The 16,864-nt window shown below is 46.2% G+C and overlaps 1 protein-coding gene across 1 annotated transcript in view; it reads right to left on the bottom strand.

The window, feature by feature from the left end:
* LOC142882117 (glutamate receptor 4) overlaps window positions 1-16,091 on the bottom strand; it is a 45,357-nt gene extending 29,266 nt beyond the window's left edge. Inside the window, exons 1-6 of the mRNA XM_076016662.1 lie at window positions 16,061-16,091; window positions 13,559-13,798; window positions 7,021-7,205; window positions 4,939-4,992; window positions 4,229-4,387; window positions 768-935 (exon numbers count right to left, since the gene is read on the bottom strand). Of these exons, the coding sequence (XP_075872777.1) occupies window positions 768-935; window positions 4,229-4,387; window positions 4,939-4,992; window positions 7,021-7,205; window positions 13,559-13,798; window positions 16,061-16,091 (837 nt within the window). The remainder of the gene's footprint in view (window positions 1-767; window positions 936-4,228; window positions 4,388-4,938; window positions 4,993-7,020; window positions 7,206-13,558; window positions 13,799-16,060) is intronic.
* Between the last annotated feature and the right edge of the window lie 773 nt (window positions 16,092-16,864).

Genomic DNA, 16,864 nt, shown 5'->3' with positions numbered 1-16,864 from the left:
CCAGCAAATTACTCCAAATTTCCCCGCAGCTTCTCTCCAACTCTCAGTTAACAACGTCGCTCTCTCTCTCTCTCTCTCTCTCTCTCTCTCTCTCTCTCTCTCTCTCTACTCGTCCTTAAGGACCGACGACCTGACTTTATTTTTCACAAATATTTGTGTGTAATGGTAGGTAGGTTTAGGGTTAGGGTTAGTGTTGTTGTGCTGCTGACAGTATTAGATTTATATTTTGTTACATTGTTGTAACATTGCTTTTTGTTATTTTGCACTAGTAATTTCTTCTTAAACAATACTATACTATTACGAATACACTATGAAAATGATATACAATTGTTGTATCGTCGTTAATAATCTTAGTTTATTTGCCTAAAATATTTCTGTTTTACTATGATCATCGTCAACTAGCTAAAGGAAAAATCAAAAATTCTTCAATGATCATGACATTTCATGTAAAAAGTATTGGCGCTGATATCAGCGATACTAGCCCTGCATGTACTTGGTATCGGATCGATCCCAAAATGCCCAGTACGGCCCATTTGCACCACAGAGACGCCCTTTTAAAACTCGCCACACTTAGTTCCTATGTCAGGGTTGGTTTATTCATTATTCTATTAGTGTGTTTGTGCTTCTCATCAGTAATGTGATTACACACAATCAGTGGCAATCAATGTGAAATAACACACAATAAAAGACAACTGTATTTATTCTTTCAGAATTATCAACGCTGCGGTTCTGACTGATACGGCCTCTGACTCCAGCCTCCCTCTCACCTGTTTCAGGGTGCGTTCCATATCGATGCCCTGGTTCCACGGAGCAGCGGGGTTGGCCAGGCAGTCGCCGGCGTTCCCCCTCCGCGAAATGTCCACCTTCTGCCTTCGCAGGTTCCTGAAGGCCTCGGCCATCACCATCACGCCGTCGTACGTCAGAGCCGAGGTGTACTGGGACACAGCGGGGAGGGGGGAGGAGGAGGAGGAGGGGGAGTGAGCGGAGTTTCAGGAGAGAAACCAAAGCCCAGCGTGGGCGGGAGTTTTACCTGCTGTTATGACTTCCTATAAGGAGCCGGATGGATGGACACGCACGTGCACACACACTTGAAGCAATAGGAGCTGTTAAATGCTGATTTAGCCTGACAGGGAGAATTTGCTGCTCAGGGCGGCTCCAAGACAAACTGAGGGCTCAGGTCATTTTTTTTGCAGGGCCGGCAGAACCTCCAAAACGCCAGTCAACACTTCTGAGGCCGTGTGAAGGACGGGAGGAGGAGGAGGAGGAGGAGGAGGAGGAGGAGCAAGGAACTCATTCTCGTTTTTTAAGTTCCCTCCCAACACATCCACGCTTTTAACCTGGAGAGCCAGGTGTGATTATCTGCAGAAGTCACAGCTTTCCTCCAACTAATCCAGCAGATTAAGAGACGCTCGGAGAGTGAAGCGGGGAGCCAAAGAAGGGAGACGGAGACATTTTTCTGCTTTACCGGCAACTTCCTTGCATTAATCACCCCGGTTAGCAGGAGTCCACTCAAGTCTCGTCCACACGAGTGGCTATTTCCAGGACTAGGGCTTTTTTTCCTTTGTGTTTTGGCTTTTCATCCACAGGCCAACAGTCCACATGTACCATGTGACTTCCCCCTCAATTCATACTGCCCAGCCGCACATAACATATACTTTCCCCACTCAGGCGAGACAGCGAGAGCAGGTGAGTAAAGTGTCGGTTGCTACAAATGATTTACGCAGATTCCACCAGACTGACCCTGGCTCAATAAAAAAAGAACTTATTTTTGATCAATCAGCAGCTGCGGCTGCAGGCTGAGGATGTTTTTTTTTTTCTTTCTTTCTCCCAGGTGTTTTTGGAACTTTTTTTTGTGTGTGTTGTAAATGACACTGCTACTCAGCCTTGCAAGGCAGCCGGGGCCTCGCGTGAAGTCTCGCAAAAACCATATTGAGAGAAATCCTGCCCCGATTTTGTTGCTGTCCTTTGTGGAGAAAGAAGCAGGGTTGATGTGCGATGGAAGCCAGAAGTCCTCATACTAAGTAGCTCCACTGGCAGCAAAGAAACCCAACTGGCAACTTTTGTCTAATTACCTTCCAAGTTATGAAAGAACTTCCTCTTTCAGTGTTTAAATGGGCTCAGTCCCAGAAGAGCATTTGAAAAACACCCCATAGATCATCTGGTCTGCCAGGCTAACCGCTAGTTGGAAGCTAACATCTAACAGGTTTTTATCAGGGCCCTCATGTCGCCGCACTTCAGCCACTGAGGGCAAAAAGCCAAGTTTGGCCTGCGTCCCTTTAAGTAAAACATCTAAAAAAAAAAAAAGGTCTTAAATGAACCGTTCAAGGCTGTGGCCTCTCATACTTGTGCCTGCATCCCAATATTAAAACTCGTCAGGCGCGCAGCAGCTAGGCGACATCCCATAACACGCGACAACTGCTTGTGTTTGTGCGTTGGGAGGACGAGGCGCGTAAAGGGAGCGGAGTCATTTATTCCGAGCAGAGTTACTGCAGGAGAGAGCAATTTATCAAGAAATGGATTGAGTAAACACACACACACACACACACACACACACACACACACACACACACACACACACACACAAGCATGCACCCACGCATGCACGCACACACACACACACACGCAGACTATGATGCGATATCGCCCAGCGGTGTAAACTTTTAATTTGAAGCAACCCAATCCATCAGACACCCCCCCCCCCCCCCCCCCCCCCCCGCGTGCCGGCACAGGGCTCGGCTGGGCTCGCAGCGTTTCCACGTCGCTGCCTCGGCCTTTTTAAAATAGAAATCTTTGTTGGTTACAGATTGGCTCGGGGCTCGGCCGGCGTGGCGTGATGCCTTCTTGGCCCGCTGCCATTTGCAATCTGGGCGCCTGAAAAGGCCGTAAAGTGGGTCAGTCTGTCACATCGGCGAGTGCCACGGAAGATCTCTGATGATGATGATGGTGCCAGTGTGTGTGTGTGTGTGTGTGTGTGTGTGTGTGTGTGTGTGTGTGTGTGTGTGCGGGCTCCTTAATGTGTAGCATTAGCCGCGGCTACTTTACATCACTTCACACTTTCTGCAGCAAATTTAGCATTTCCCCCACCCGCCATCCCGGGTCGTCCTCTCTGATACGGCTCTCATTAAGTCGTTGTTATTAAAAATTCCACAAATAAGCGACTCTTCCCCTGCAGGAATCATCATCGCAGCAACATGATCTAGCATATTGAACACATGCGGCATATCATTTTTTTCCAGTTCTGAGATGCGCGGCTTGCCTTCGGGTTGGCAGCCGGTTTCATTTCATTTCACCGCAATTTAAAAGAGAATCTATACGGGGAGACATTAAAAGCGACCTGACAAGTTGTATTTGCATGTAAGGAGCAGCTGTACTGCGAGATGAACGTCGCACATGAGTCGAAGGGACTTTAATGAAATGTTTTTGAAGCAGACTGGCAGCTCTGTGAGTGTGCAGCGGCCGCAGCACACAGAGGAAAAACCTTCTCCTGTGATAGCTTTGGGGAAAAGCACTTTATTTTAGTGCCAGTGGTCATCCAAAAATATATATATTATAAGAAAGAATAACATGGTTTTACAAAAAAGAGGGACTGGGGAAAATTTTTTTCAGCGATCAAAGATGAATTTGTCCTTGAAGGGCCGTAAATCAAAAAGCAAAACCTCTTTTGAATGACTTACAGTCTTTTTCTGTTATCAATCCTACACTCATAAGTTGGTGGCGCCGCCCTCTGCCACCTCTTAAGAGGAGGCGGGGCTAGTAAGGGTAAACCACGTAGGTAGAGAAACCCTTCCCATTCAAGATCTGTATATCCTCGGAATCCACCCTGGAGACTTTGTTAGAACTAAGCAGATGGAGATGATTGAAGTGATGCAGAAGTGATTGCACTTTGTTGGAACCAGCATCACTTCAAAAATAGTGAGGTTGACACATGTAGGAAGAGACAAACAAATATATATGTTGTACATATCTGGAACTCGTTTATGTCTATTTCTTAAATATATTCACGTTTATGAAACTGAAAAACGCTGACTAAGTGGGATGTATAAAGTGGTTAATATTAATACATTGAATGTATTGAATTTACTTATCTATTCTATTCTATTGTTGGTATGCTTACATGACTGTATGAGGGAACAACAAATGTTTGCATAGTGTCTCTAGCATGTGATCAACCTCTGATCCCAAACATATGACTGGACACTCAGACTTTGCAGACGTGGCCCCTGCGTACCTTTGGCGGTGCGTCCGAGCCCGGGTACTCCCTCTGGTCCAGCTTGTTCCAGCGCTGCATCAGCTTGATGACCATGGGGTTGCTGAAGTCGACCAGCTGGAAGCCCGTGACGTTGGCGCCGCCGTGCATGAAGCGCTCCAGGTTGATGTCCTTGAAACCCTTCAGGGGAAGCGGGTGGGCGGGGCAAACAAGCAGAGAGGGCGGTCACTGTTCCCGCTTTCGCAGCGACGTCGCAAACCGTCTTCGACCGGAGGCGTCTGTGATTTCGACCGCTGAGCTTCAGCCGAGGCGCCGAGCTTAGCAAACGGCGGGCGCGTGGACGGAGGCCGCCGGGGGTTTGACGTGATTTGGGTGGACGCGAGGAATAAATCAGTCGCCTCGGACTCTGACTCATAATGATGCGTTTTGGAGGAAAACCAGGATTCATGCCCCGCCCCCGCCACAGAGAGACGCACACTTGTGTATTCCAAGCAAGGATGCATGTCCACAAGTTTCATCTCCATTCATTAAAAACATTCATTCATTAAATTGTCGTCCTTCCGTCAAATCTCTGAAATAAGATTGTCTCAACTGGACAATTCATTTTTATGCCATCAAACTAATTGATGCCACGACGGCGATGGCAACAAGCACTGAGCAGAAATAATAATTAATAGTGTGGCTAAAAGGCACAAACAGACGGCAATCAGACAGACGGGCGTGTCTCTCACCAGGTTGGCCATGATGTAGTGGTAGCCTTTCACGTGTTTGCCCACGCTGACAATCTGCGGGGGGCCAGAGAGGAACAAAAACGACACAAAAACAAAGCTCAACGTTAATGCAAGCGGGTAACAGCGTGCCGGTCGTGAATGACGCTAAACGACGCATGTGACAGGCGTGTGTTTGCTTCTCGGCGCAGGGAGTCCGTCGGGTTTCATCCGCAGAGCAGCGAGCGGACGAACGTGCTGCGACGTCTGGCGGGAGGGAGGGAAACACGCCGCGCCTTCACACACACGACAACAAACACACGCGCGCACACACGCCGACACGGACAAAGAGGGGCATTAAACAGATTGTGAGAGCTGACATCTGCTTACAAACCCCCTTCCCCCCCCACTGGACACCCAGTTAATGTGGCCCTGAGCTGAAGCTGAGAAAAGGTTTTTGAAAAAAGGAACTGATCTGATTTCCGGCACCTGGACATCAGGTGGTCGACACCCGCAGATGTGAGATTAGAAAATAAAAAGGAAGTCCATTAACCGAGTCGCACTGAGGGGCCGAGGGAGGGAGATAGACGGGCCGAGTCTTTCAGACGTTTCCACATCGGCCAGTGGCTGTTCTACTCCCCAGAAGGTGGCGCCGTAAAGTGCATTCGACACTCATTTCTTCAAGCGGACGGGTTTCACAAGTCCGAGGGACGTGGGAGACATTCCAGCTGGTTCCACTTTGAAAGAGGATGAATGCTGTTACCGAACTGAAGCACCTGCTAGAGTTGAACTCCCAGTTAACTCAAGTCATTTATCAGGGTTTTGGTGCCATTTCGACAAATGTAAAATTAGCTCTAAGCAAATTAAAAAGAAAAAACAATCCCCAATGCAACCGAGTGCAACACGTTGGCATTCACAGATTTAATGTCCCCTTGTTCAAAGTAACATCTGGTGATTTGGGGAGATCCGCTGCATCCTCACCCTGCAACAGAGACCCCGGTCATTATGACTTTATCATGTGTTTCAATCCTTGTCCAGGATCGGGGGAGTCTGGTCTGGCCAGACAGAATAATGAACATTTGGCGCCAGCGCAGAATAATGTAGAGGGGTCTGTCCATTGCCACAGTAAAAAGCCATAAAAATCATCAGTGCCAGGCGTCGACGCTGCCTGAGCTGTGAGTGTGAGCCGCCAGATCTGCAGCCTCGCACATCTGCAGCAGTGACAGATGTCGGAGTGGAAGTTTCCTGAATAATTGAACAATTACAGAGGCACAGATTTGCCTCCTGGGGGAGAGGAAGGTTCACGCGGAAATCTGCGAGTGTGCTTTTGCCAAATGAAACACCAGCGGAGGCGAGGATGGACTGTTTTCATGCTCCAAACTTTCTAATTAGTACAAACACACACACACACACACACACACACACACACACACACAGACACACAACAAAAACAAACCAACGGTGAGAGTGAGCGGCATCAACTTCTGAGCTCAGCACAGATCTAGATCTCGAACGGATCAGCAGCAGTTCCGGCGTCATAAATTTTGCATCAATATGCATCATCTTTCAATCCCTGCCACCTGTGTAGTTGGTTTAGCTCCCTATTGTTGCTCCTGGCAATTCCTCAGGGTGGGAATCTTTAAAAGAAACTTGAAGGACAGAGTGAAAGTTTGGTTGATATCGGCTCCCTTTTTCTGATTGACGCGACTGGGGCTGAGCGATACTGGGGGCAAAAAAAGCAATAATCTAACAAAATAGAAACCTAACAATATCAACAATCCAACAAAAACTACTTTCCATCACACACAGATATTTCTGAAAAACAGAGTCAGGTTGTAGGTCCGTCACCACCGGAGAAGCTTGGAAGTTGTGGAGTCATTTGTTCGGACGTCTAGAAGAGAAACTACAACAAAGGTTTCAATCCGATCACACAAGCATTGATCTGACACCAACACTCCCCTTGGTATCGATACTATCCATATTGAAATCAATACGTCCAGTACTAAACACGACTATGACGACTGGATTCCAGTTCACCTCAACACCTCAAACATCTGCAACATCATCAACAGCAAATGACACAACTGATCATCACGGAGGCATCACCTGTTCCAGCATGTTCTGCAGCCTCTCCGCCTCCAGGTCAATGACAAACTTCTTCTCCTGCCTCCGATCCAGGTCTTCCAGCAGCCGTCGGTAGTTGGCGTCGTTGAAGTTCTCCACGCAGATGGCGCTGACCTGCCAGTTGTTTTGTCCTGCCTTCTCCATGATGGCCTGCAGGATGGCGTAACCTGGAAAAAACGAGCGACACAGAGAGCAGCGTCACTCAGGGGCGTGTACTGTTGTCGGTTTGTCGTGAACCCTCCTGAGATACCTGGAGGTCCTCGGGCTGCAGTCTCCTGCAGCCCTCTGTCTAGGACAGGGGTACCAAAGGGGTCCAGTTTGAAAAAAAAACTCAAACGTCCAAAAGATGAAACTTTTTAACTATTTGGTTGTGATCTATATCTAAGTGGCCTAATAGTTGTATCCACACGTGCATGTAATCAGTACCTTCAGTCAAATCAAATGAATTCAGTTCAATTCAATACCTTTTTTTTTTTTTTTAACTGTCATTTAACACAGAAATGAAAATATGTGTATGGCCGCCGATATGTACAATCTAATTAATTCTAACAAAATAAAAGACTGCATTTCAAAATAAAATGTGAAAATAAAATAAAGGAAGGAAAGCTAGACGTTCTCCCTTTTCTGCTGAACATTTTGTCTCAACCAATTTTATATATAATAATAATTCCCAACAGGTTTTAAGAACTGAGGGTCCGGATGGAACAATATTTGTGCTCCGTCTGCGGTGCGCCAGTTAGTGATCTCTGGTTAAAGAGAAGCGGTGATGGAAAAGATGGATGGATGGATGGATGGCATATTTTCTCTACAGACCTGATTCCACAATCGTGAAACCTTTTCTTGCACAGTGAATCTGCGCCGACTGCTTTTGTCTTGTCAACTTGGCAGCAGCCGGGGCGGATGTTTTGCGACGAAGCGAAGGCTAATAATCTTTTAGACTGAAATTTGGCATGTGGTGGGCATATGAAGCGATGAAACACAATGCTCATAAGTGCTGGTCTGAAGCTGAAAAGTGGCTGAAGTTAAAGCCACATCACTGACTCACTGACTGAATAAAAACCTCTCAGTTTACTGTCGGAGCTTCGCACAGGGTTTGATCTCCGTCCAGCCAGTGGCCGACTCCTGGTCCAGGCCTGGACGCCGGCTGACAAGGAAGGCTAAACTCTGGAGGAAGGGGGGTGGGGGTTTGGGGGGGTGGTGCTCTCTCTGTCAGCTCTGCGTGTTAAGAAGACGAGTGTATGTGAGGGGAGGCGGGAGCTGCGAGGGCGGCTGTTCCCCGGCAGGAACAGATGTCCCCCTTTAAACGGCCCTCCTGGTGGCCAACGCAATCTGGCAACGTGTCTCCCTTCGCTCCCAATTAGCGGATTAACCTGTGCGCTGGCAACCTGGCTCCCACTCCTCCTCCTCCTCCTCCTCCTCCTCCTCCTCCTCCTCCTCCTCCTCCTCTTGCAGCTTCTCCTTCATCCCCCTGCCGAGCACCTTTGCTCTCCTTTGGAGGGACGTCGCTGCCAGCAGGAATTGGCGTTTGAGGTGAAGCTCAGATGGATAAAAGCCACACAAACAGAGGCAACAGCAGCAGCGAGACGGACGCTGGAGGTGCTGGCAGGGAGGCAACATGGGAGGCAAAGAAGCCATTCAGAGGAGCTCATCAAAGCGCCTGTACAGTATGATGGCAAGGGCAAGGTTCCTTATAGAATCTGATAAACTTTCTACTTTCAAAGTTCTGATGTGGAAAAAAAACATCCTTTTCTTCTTTTCTTCTCCTCCGTTGACATCCCCTGCCACAGCTTCCTGCTGGCTGGCAACTGTCCACTTAGCTTGCTAGTCTGAGTACGAACACAGCGCAACCTGTCACTCCCGTAACCTTCACCGCAGAGAGCGGCGGTAGCCTCGACACCGGCGTCGGCGCAGCAACACACGCGTCGGTACCGACACGCTGACGCCTTTGCAGCGGTTCATCCTGCTGCCTTGCGGAACAGTGGTCAAAGGAAGCACAGAGATTTTTTTTTTTTGCACTATTCCAGCCTCACAGGTTATTCCTAGGCAAAACATTTTGAAACAAACAGAGGAGTCCATCTGTGTGGTGCATTTTAGGTGTGAATTCGTTGGATTGCAGAGCTGCCACTCACACCACGATCAATCAACTGGATTCACACCTCATTTTCTTGCAGCGCGAAAACCCAGTGCAGATAGACAGCTAAAGAGAGAGATGATTGAGGAGTTACTGATGCTAACTGGACTCTGAAGCACGTTCAAACCAACAACTGATACGGAAAAGGTGGAACTTCAACACATAGAAATATTTATTTTACTGCAGCACTCACATGCCCAGGAATTTCAGGCTGAGATGCTGGAATGTCTGACAAGGATTTCTTACTTTTTTTTCCTGAATGATCCCCGACAGAAAATGGATAAATATGTAAACAAATATATAAATGAAGGACACGTTCTGTGCAGGCCGAGGACTAAGAGGCATCAAACGGCTCCCTGCGGTAGTTGCAGTTGCTGCCATTAACTGTATTGACTGAAGCTGTGTGAGCCAGAAAGGAGCAGCTATTGTATCTCACCGAGGGGGTGGAAAAAAAAAGGAAGAGGAGTTTGAAACATGTCTGACCGTCAGGATTATTTCTCAGATAAATGACACGTACACACACTCACACATACACACCTTTAAACACACACTGCTCTTGGGGCAAACTGGGCGCCGCTGAGCTGCAGTGAACAGAGATTTATTATTTGAAGTCAGGACACTTTGTCCTCGGCAAGGCATCGACTCCCACGCTGCTTTTAAATTTAGTGACCTCTGTTATTTGGTTGCGCACGTTGGCTGTCACCGTATTTAGCTTTCCCAACAGTGACAAAGACTGGCCGTAGCAGGAGATGATGACAAAAAGCCACTGGCCGTCAGTCAAGTCAGAGAAATCTAAGTATAACTGGCATTTTATTAACTTTTATGAAGTGCAGCAAAGAAAAACAGCAGTTTTTGCAAAGTGGGAAGATTGGAATTGTAGATACGGCCCAGACTGGACTGGACCAGTTCAGACACAAATGGCTGTTGCACCGGGACAAAGCCCAACGATATATGTTGTGAGAGGTGAGAACTGAGAAAGAAAATGTAGAAATATAATACTGGCAGTTTGGTGGTATTGTATTTGTGCATAAACCACAAACTAAAAGGGTGTTTTTGAACAGATTTTGTTTTTTCTGGGTTTCCACCAAATTCCAATCAAAAAGGATGTGAATTCCTGTGAGTCGTGTGTATAACTTCTGCACACAGAGAAGAATTCCAATAAAAAAAAACAATAAAAAATGAATAAATAAATAAGTAAAACACACCTCCATACCTCAGCAGATACAGTTTTGCGGTCTCAAACAATATGATGTCGCCTTCATGTGGCGTTAGGGTGCACACGGCGGCGGCGCAGCAGCCACAGAGGCGACTGATTAGCAGCTGATAAACGCGCAGCCCTGCGGCTGCGTGCGGAGGAGCAGCAGCCAGCCGCCATCAGCGTCAAAGGCAGCGGCGCCGCCACCGAGCCTCGCCAGGGCCCGACTGTGCCGCCTGGAGGACGGACGGACGGACGGACGGACGGAGTCACACCTCTGGCGGTTTGATGTAAAATGTCACCGGTCTGCCGTCGCCTCTGCAGCCTCCAGCTGCTTATTAAAAACACTGGTCGTGAATCGGCTCAGCGTCCCGCTCGCCTCCTCTCACCACCTTCCTCTTTCACCCCTCGCGTCCTCGTCTTCCTCCATCATTTCCTTGACTTTACTCACTTTACATTTTCATTTTATGCACATCTTGCTCCCTGAGCAGCTGCTCTTCGCTGCCGTCTCCTTCCCAATACGCCTCCTTCCTCAGCTTGTCTCCTTCCTTCCTTTCCTTCCTTCCTCTGGGTTCATCTTTCACTTTGGTTTATGTTTTTTTTGTCTTGATAAACTTCGATCTTTGAGTGTGAGTGTGTGTGTACCCATACGCGCTGTTTGAAGTCGTCTATGAAAGCTTGCAGGAACAGCACTCACTATAACCACACACATGCACGCACACACACACACACACACACACACACACACACATACGCACTGTATCCACGGTGCACTGGAGCAGGGAACCAGACTGGTGCTCATTGACGGAGCTCAGCCATGCGTGGGCTGATTCTACATTATAGTCAATACTGGATGAATGCCTGGTCCCATCTGTGTGTGTGTGCGCGCTCGGGTGTGTGTGTGTGTCTGTGCATGTGTGTGTGAGTGTGTAAGAGAAAACCCCAGGCCAAAGTGCTGCAGCCTGAACCCAAAAAAGCCCCTGAGAGGGCCACTGTGACAGACACACACACACACACATGCACTGAAGATACATCATATGAAGATACACATTTTGGCTTGCTGAGGAATTAAATATATATATGCCAACCAGTCCCTCGACTTTAAACAGTCATTAACTTTACAGATGTTGTGTAAAACACAGAAAAAGCACCATAAGTGCTCAATACTTAAAAGCCAGGGAGCTGCTGCAGCAGGAGAATCAAAGTCAACCAGCCAAGTTGTGATTATTCCTGTGGGTCTGGCATCTGGCATTGGCTATGAGGAACGATGGCAAAGTCTTGTTATTAAAATGAAGTTCATCGCTGAACCTGAAACTTGGCTGGTTACATTTTTTTTTTTTTAAATGTGAAAAAAAAACCACCTAAAGTGTGAACATTTGACCACTTTATCACCACAGCAGCTGTACGACTCTACAACACAAGACAAATGAAAAACACCCCTCACACACTGCGTGTCTCGGCCCCTTGTCAAAGCTATTACTCAATTATTTGACTTTTGGCTTATCACAAAGCTCCGACACTTACGAAAAATCAATCACAACACTCCCCTTTAATTGGAGGGTGAGATACTTGAAAATTCACAGTGTGACGCCAGGCTGTCTGTACTTGTTATTTCTTTTTTCTTTTTCCCTTTTTCTTTTTCCATGCCGTTGGCCGGCCAATTTGAATTCAGCTGCGGCTCCTCCTGCAGGCTGCCGAGCGGGCGACCTCAGATTGAGGAGCAGCGAGAGACCTTTGTTGTGTTTCTGGAGGAGAACTCAATCAGATACAAGAAAGCTTTTTACCCAGTCAAGCATGTACGTCCTGAGATAAGAGTGGAGGTGTGTGTGTGTGTGTGTATGTGTATGTGTATGCAGTGGGTGGTGGGCGGGGGCAGAGAGTGAAGTGATACAATCCCCCTTCCAGTGCAAAGAAGGAGAATGAGAAAAAAAAAAGAAAAAAAAAGAAGCCATTGCTGCCTTCTGGAAAATGTGCCCAAGCGAGATGTGGAGATGTGATCCGAGCCAGAGCCCATATCCATTCTGTCTTGTAATGGAAATGTGACACGGGGTGTGGGGGTGGGGGTGGGGGTGGGGGTGTGGGAGGTGAGTGGGTGAAAACCTATTGACTCTGTGTGAGAGTCTGAAGCACATAACTGTACTGCGTTATCATAAACCTCCAAGGGTTTCTTGTAAACTGGGGACATCCCATTCTGTGTTTCTGGGCTGGACTCCCCATCCAAAGACAATATTCACCACATGCACTCCTGTCATGTGTCTGTGTATATGCATCTATACACATACACATATATGTATGCACATATATATATATATATGTATATATGTATATACAGTATATATACGACTGATGTATATATGAATATACTATATGCATAATATACATATATATACATATTTATATACATATTTGTATACATATATACATATATATGTGTATATATATGTATATATATATATATATATATATATATATACATACATACATATTTATATACATATTTGTATACATATATACATATATATGTATATATATTTATATATATATATATATACATATACATATATATGTGTGTACATGTATATATATATATATACATATACACACACACACACATATATATACATACATATATACATATATACATATTTGTATACATATATACATATATATATGTGTATATATATGTATATATATACACATATATATATACACCCTATATATATGTATATATATATATATATATACACACACACATATATATATATATATACAAATATATATAAATATACATATACAAATATACATATACACAGATACAAATATACATATACACACATATATATATATACATATACACACATATATATACATATATATATATATATATATATACATACACACATACACACACACACCTACACTTACACACACACACACACACAGTACATTGTCTGGCATGTAGTTTAAGCAATGAATAGTTGAATAAAGAACGGAAGAGCTCGGTGCAGAGAATAACATGTCAGCCTGAATTGCAACTGACAGGAGAAAACAAAACAATGGAATGCACTGGCTGCAATATCATGTACTTGCCATTGTCCACAAACGAGACAGTGACGGCCCATTCATATCTGTGACATCCCTGCTCGCCCAGAGCTGCTCTCTAAAGCCAGGGAGAGGACAGAAACGCAGCTCACCTCGGTCCGTGTCGTACAGGAAGACAAACTTGTTCCAGTCGTAGTGGTCCAGCAGGGAGAGCAGAGCGCCGCGGATGGACGGCCGCAGCTGCAGGGTGAACTGGCTCTCGCCCTCAGTGGGGAAGCTGGGCGTGATGAGGGAGATGTGCAGGGCGCTGCAGAAGGACGTCAACGTGTGGACGGAGCGCTTGTCGTACAGGCCGAAGATGGCGAAGACGCCGCGGGAGTACTGGGAGCAGACTGGAGGGAGGAGAGGAGAGGAGAGGAGAGGAAACACACAAGCAAAGGTCAGGAAGCACAAAGACGAAGCCCAGCGCGCACCGTTTCATTTCATGTGCAAAGAAATGAGAAGCTGGAACTTGGAGTGTGTGGAAAGATCACAGATGTAATATGAGAACTGGATGCGCACGCTGATCTTTCCCAGTGGCCACTCCTGGTATTGCAAGAAAGAAAATTATATGGGGCCCAAAATGCATTTTCCCATTGACCACAATACAAAAATACTCAGCTGTAAAATGGTTTCCAAAACACAGTTCATTATGAATCTTTCTATTGTGGATTTTTAAGTCTTGGACCCTTAACCTTTCTCATTAAAAATCGAAATCTCTCTCGAAAAAAAAGTCAATTCCCTGCATGACGTCATGGCGTCGTACGTGCTGCCTCTCGGCTCGTTGTGATTGGCTGACACGTTCTGATGCATGGGAAGTGGCACTACTGCACGCGCTCTATGGTGGTACATTTAAGATTCATGCACCAGATGAACAATTCCATTGAAATGAATGAGGCGCCTGGTCCTGGCCAAGGTGCGTGTCCTCCTCGCCGTGGCGATGTCTCCTTCTGAGGACGTTTCGCTCCCTGCTGTCAGCGCTGATGTGAAACACCGGCTTTTGTAGCGTTTTTAAACACGATATTTAAAAAAAAACACACAGCTTTGTGAGCTAAAGCAGGAACGGCAGTTGATCTCACCAACCTCCGTCGCAGCAGTTCAAAACAGACACTTGAAACACTACCTTGTTGTTTCGGTTGTGTGTCTTTTTTTTTTTTTTTTGGGCCGCCACCAATTATTCTCAATTTTCAGCATTGGCACAAACAAAGACGTTGAGGGGATGTGAGTCGGTTCATCTTTTATTGAGTCGGCTTTCTGCCACCATCATTTCTCCATGCCGCAGCCAAACAGCCCAAACCGCGAGACCTCGCCTCTGGCGGAAAAGGGAATGCAAATGTTGTTGTTGTTTTTTTTTCTTTCTGTAAATCATACAAACATCCTCAGAAACGCACGGAGAAAACTGAAGAAAGGTGACGCCTCCAGGCATTTTCTAAAGAGTTGGGTATTTACCGTGAGCGCCGACTTCCATCTTAGTTGACAAACAACGCACCAGAAGAAGACAAAAGGCGTTGCGCCGACGTTTTGAATGACAACTGACGGTGGGGTTGGGGGCGGGGGGGTTGGGGGAAGAAATAAAATGCAAACCACCCCACCGTTGAACACCTCGACTGGAAACAACGTGACAAAAACAAACTATTATCTCGCAGATTGCCACTAAATCCTTTCAGTGGAAGCGCTGCATGCGGCAAACAGATCAAAAAAAAGCACAAAGGTGCCACTTTCTTCTGACATTTTCATCTTCAAAAGACATTCTTCTACTTCTTCTTCTACCTCCTCTTCTTCTTCTTCTCCACTTTAACACAGCAGCACCGCTAACATCTCCAGGCGCGCGTTGAGTTATTAGCGAAACACACAGAAGGCACAACATCAAATTCAGGGGCCTATTTTTTTATTTTTTTTTTTGGGGCCACTCTGAGTCTGAATTGGGTGTTTTCTCTCTCTCAGAGTCAACACAAGCTGCTGCACCGTGCACACTGTTGCTTAAGGAGATCTCATTATTCAGGTTCGGCCTGTCTACAACAGCGCCGCCGCTGTAATTGCCAGCTTTTTTTTTTTTATTATTTTTTTTCCAGTTTTAACATTTGTTTTATTTTTTTAAACAGAGACGAGAGGAGAAAGTGGGCCGCTAATGAGCGTCCTCCGCAGGCTCCCGGGTGCAGGGAGAGCCGGGCCGAGTGTCGCGCTGGAGGAGGGAGAGCTGGAGACGTCGCTCCCTCGTTAGAGGGAAAGACGCCGGGTGGGGGAAGCAAACAAGAGGGCTGAGTGTTAGCGTGTTTTTTTGTTGGAGCAGGCAGAGCGCGTGACGGGAAGACGGAGGCGCCGCCGTCTTTTGTGATCTACCTGCAGTCGCAGCGAGACAAACAGCTCCACGGCACTCCAGCACCATTAGGCCGACACAGAGGTGGCAGCGGAGAGAGATAAACCATGACGCACTGCTAGACTTAACGCTTCCCACGTATGCGGGATTTATGACAAAGGTGCCATAGAGAGTCTGAAAAACAAGGGTGGTGGTGGGGGGGGGGGGGGGGGGGGGTTCAAAGAATCAGACGGCTGGGCATCGCGGCTCAATTCTAATAATCGCATTCTTATTGATTTATTTTGTCCCTTCCATTCACCTGTAGTCAGGTCCTCGAGCCGTAGCGCCATGTTTCCACTCTGCTTTATCCTGCTAACGCTAGCTGTGTCAACTGTGTGCGATGAACACCGAGATGATGGTTTAAGCGACCGCCTACGTCAACGGTTGGAGTGTTTTGGTGAGCCACCACATAGGAGGGAAAAAATGTATCATTGGGATACGTAGAATAAGTGTACTTTAATGCCTATTGAAAATGAACAAAAGTGTAACAACAAAATCAGTGTCTTTGAAACCCCACGGTATTTAGCTCTTTATTGAAATGACTCTTGAAACACTGAAAACTATTTTTTTACTTTCTAACTATTGATATCATTTCTTCAAGTTCGGCAGGCCGGATTAAAAAGCTTAACGGGCCGCATATGGCCCCCAGGCCGTAGTTTGCCTACGCCTGGTCTAGATGCACTGTTTTGAAAGAGATAATAATACAAAAGAACAAAAAGGATTTTTTTTTTGTGTTCACTTGGTTCCCAATTACAAAACTCAAGTAAGGCTTTTCATAAACATGGACATTAAAAGGAAAAATATCAAAGTCTTAAACATGCAAATCAAAACGCAATTAATCACAGTTAAGTTAACCGAGTTGACTATGGAAAGTCAGAGATTAATGTTGATTAAAAAAAGTAATTATTTGACAGCCCGAACGTTCATGTGATTCTTGTTTGAGGTAAAAACAACGATTCAACTGTTTGGCGGAAGGGAAACTTTAAATTGTACCTCTAAGCAAAACTAAATCAAACTCTGGAGGGGAAATTAAGCAAAAAAGTCTCTCATGTCTTTTGCTCAG

Source organism: Nelusetta ayraudi, unplaced genomic scaffold (genome assembly GCF_046127955.1).
Source record: "Nelusetta ayraudi isolate G7.1 ecotype Tasmania unplaced genomic scaffold, CSIRO-AGI_Nayr_v1 ptg000233l, whole genome shotgun sequence".
Taxonomy (NCBI): Eukaryota; Metazoa; Chordata; class Actinopteri; order Tetraodontiformes; family Monacanthidae; genus Nelusetta; species Nelusetta ayraudi.
The sequence above is the reverse complement of the archived record's forward strand: the minus strand, read 5'-3'. Positions and strand labels throughout refer to the sequence as shown.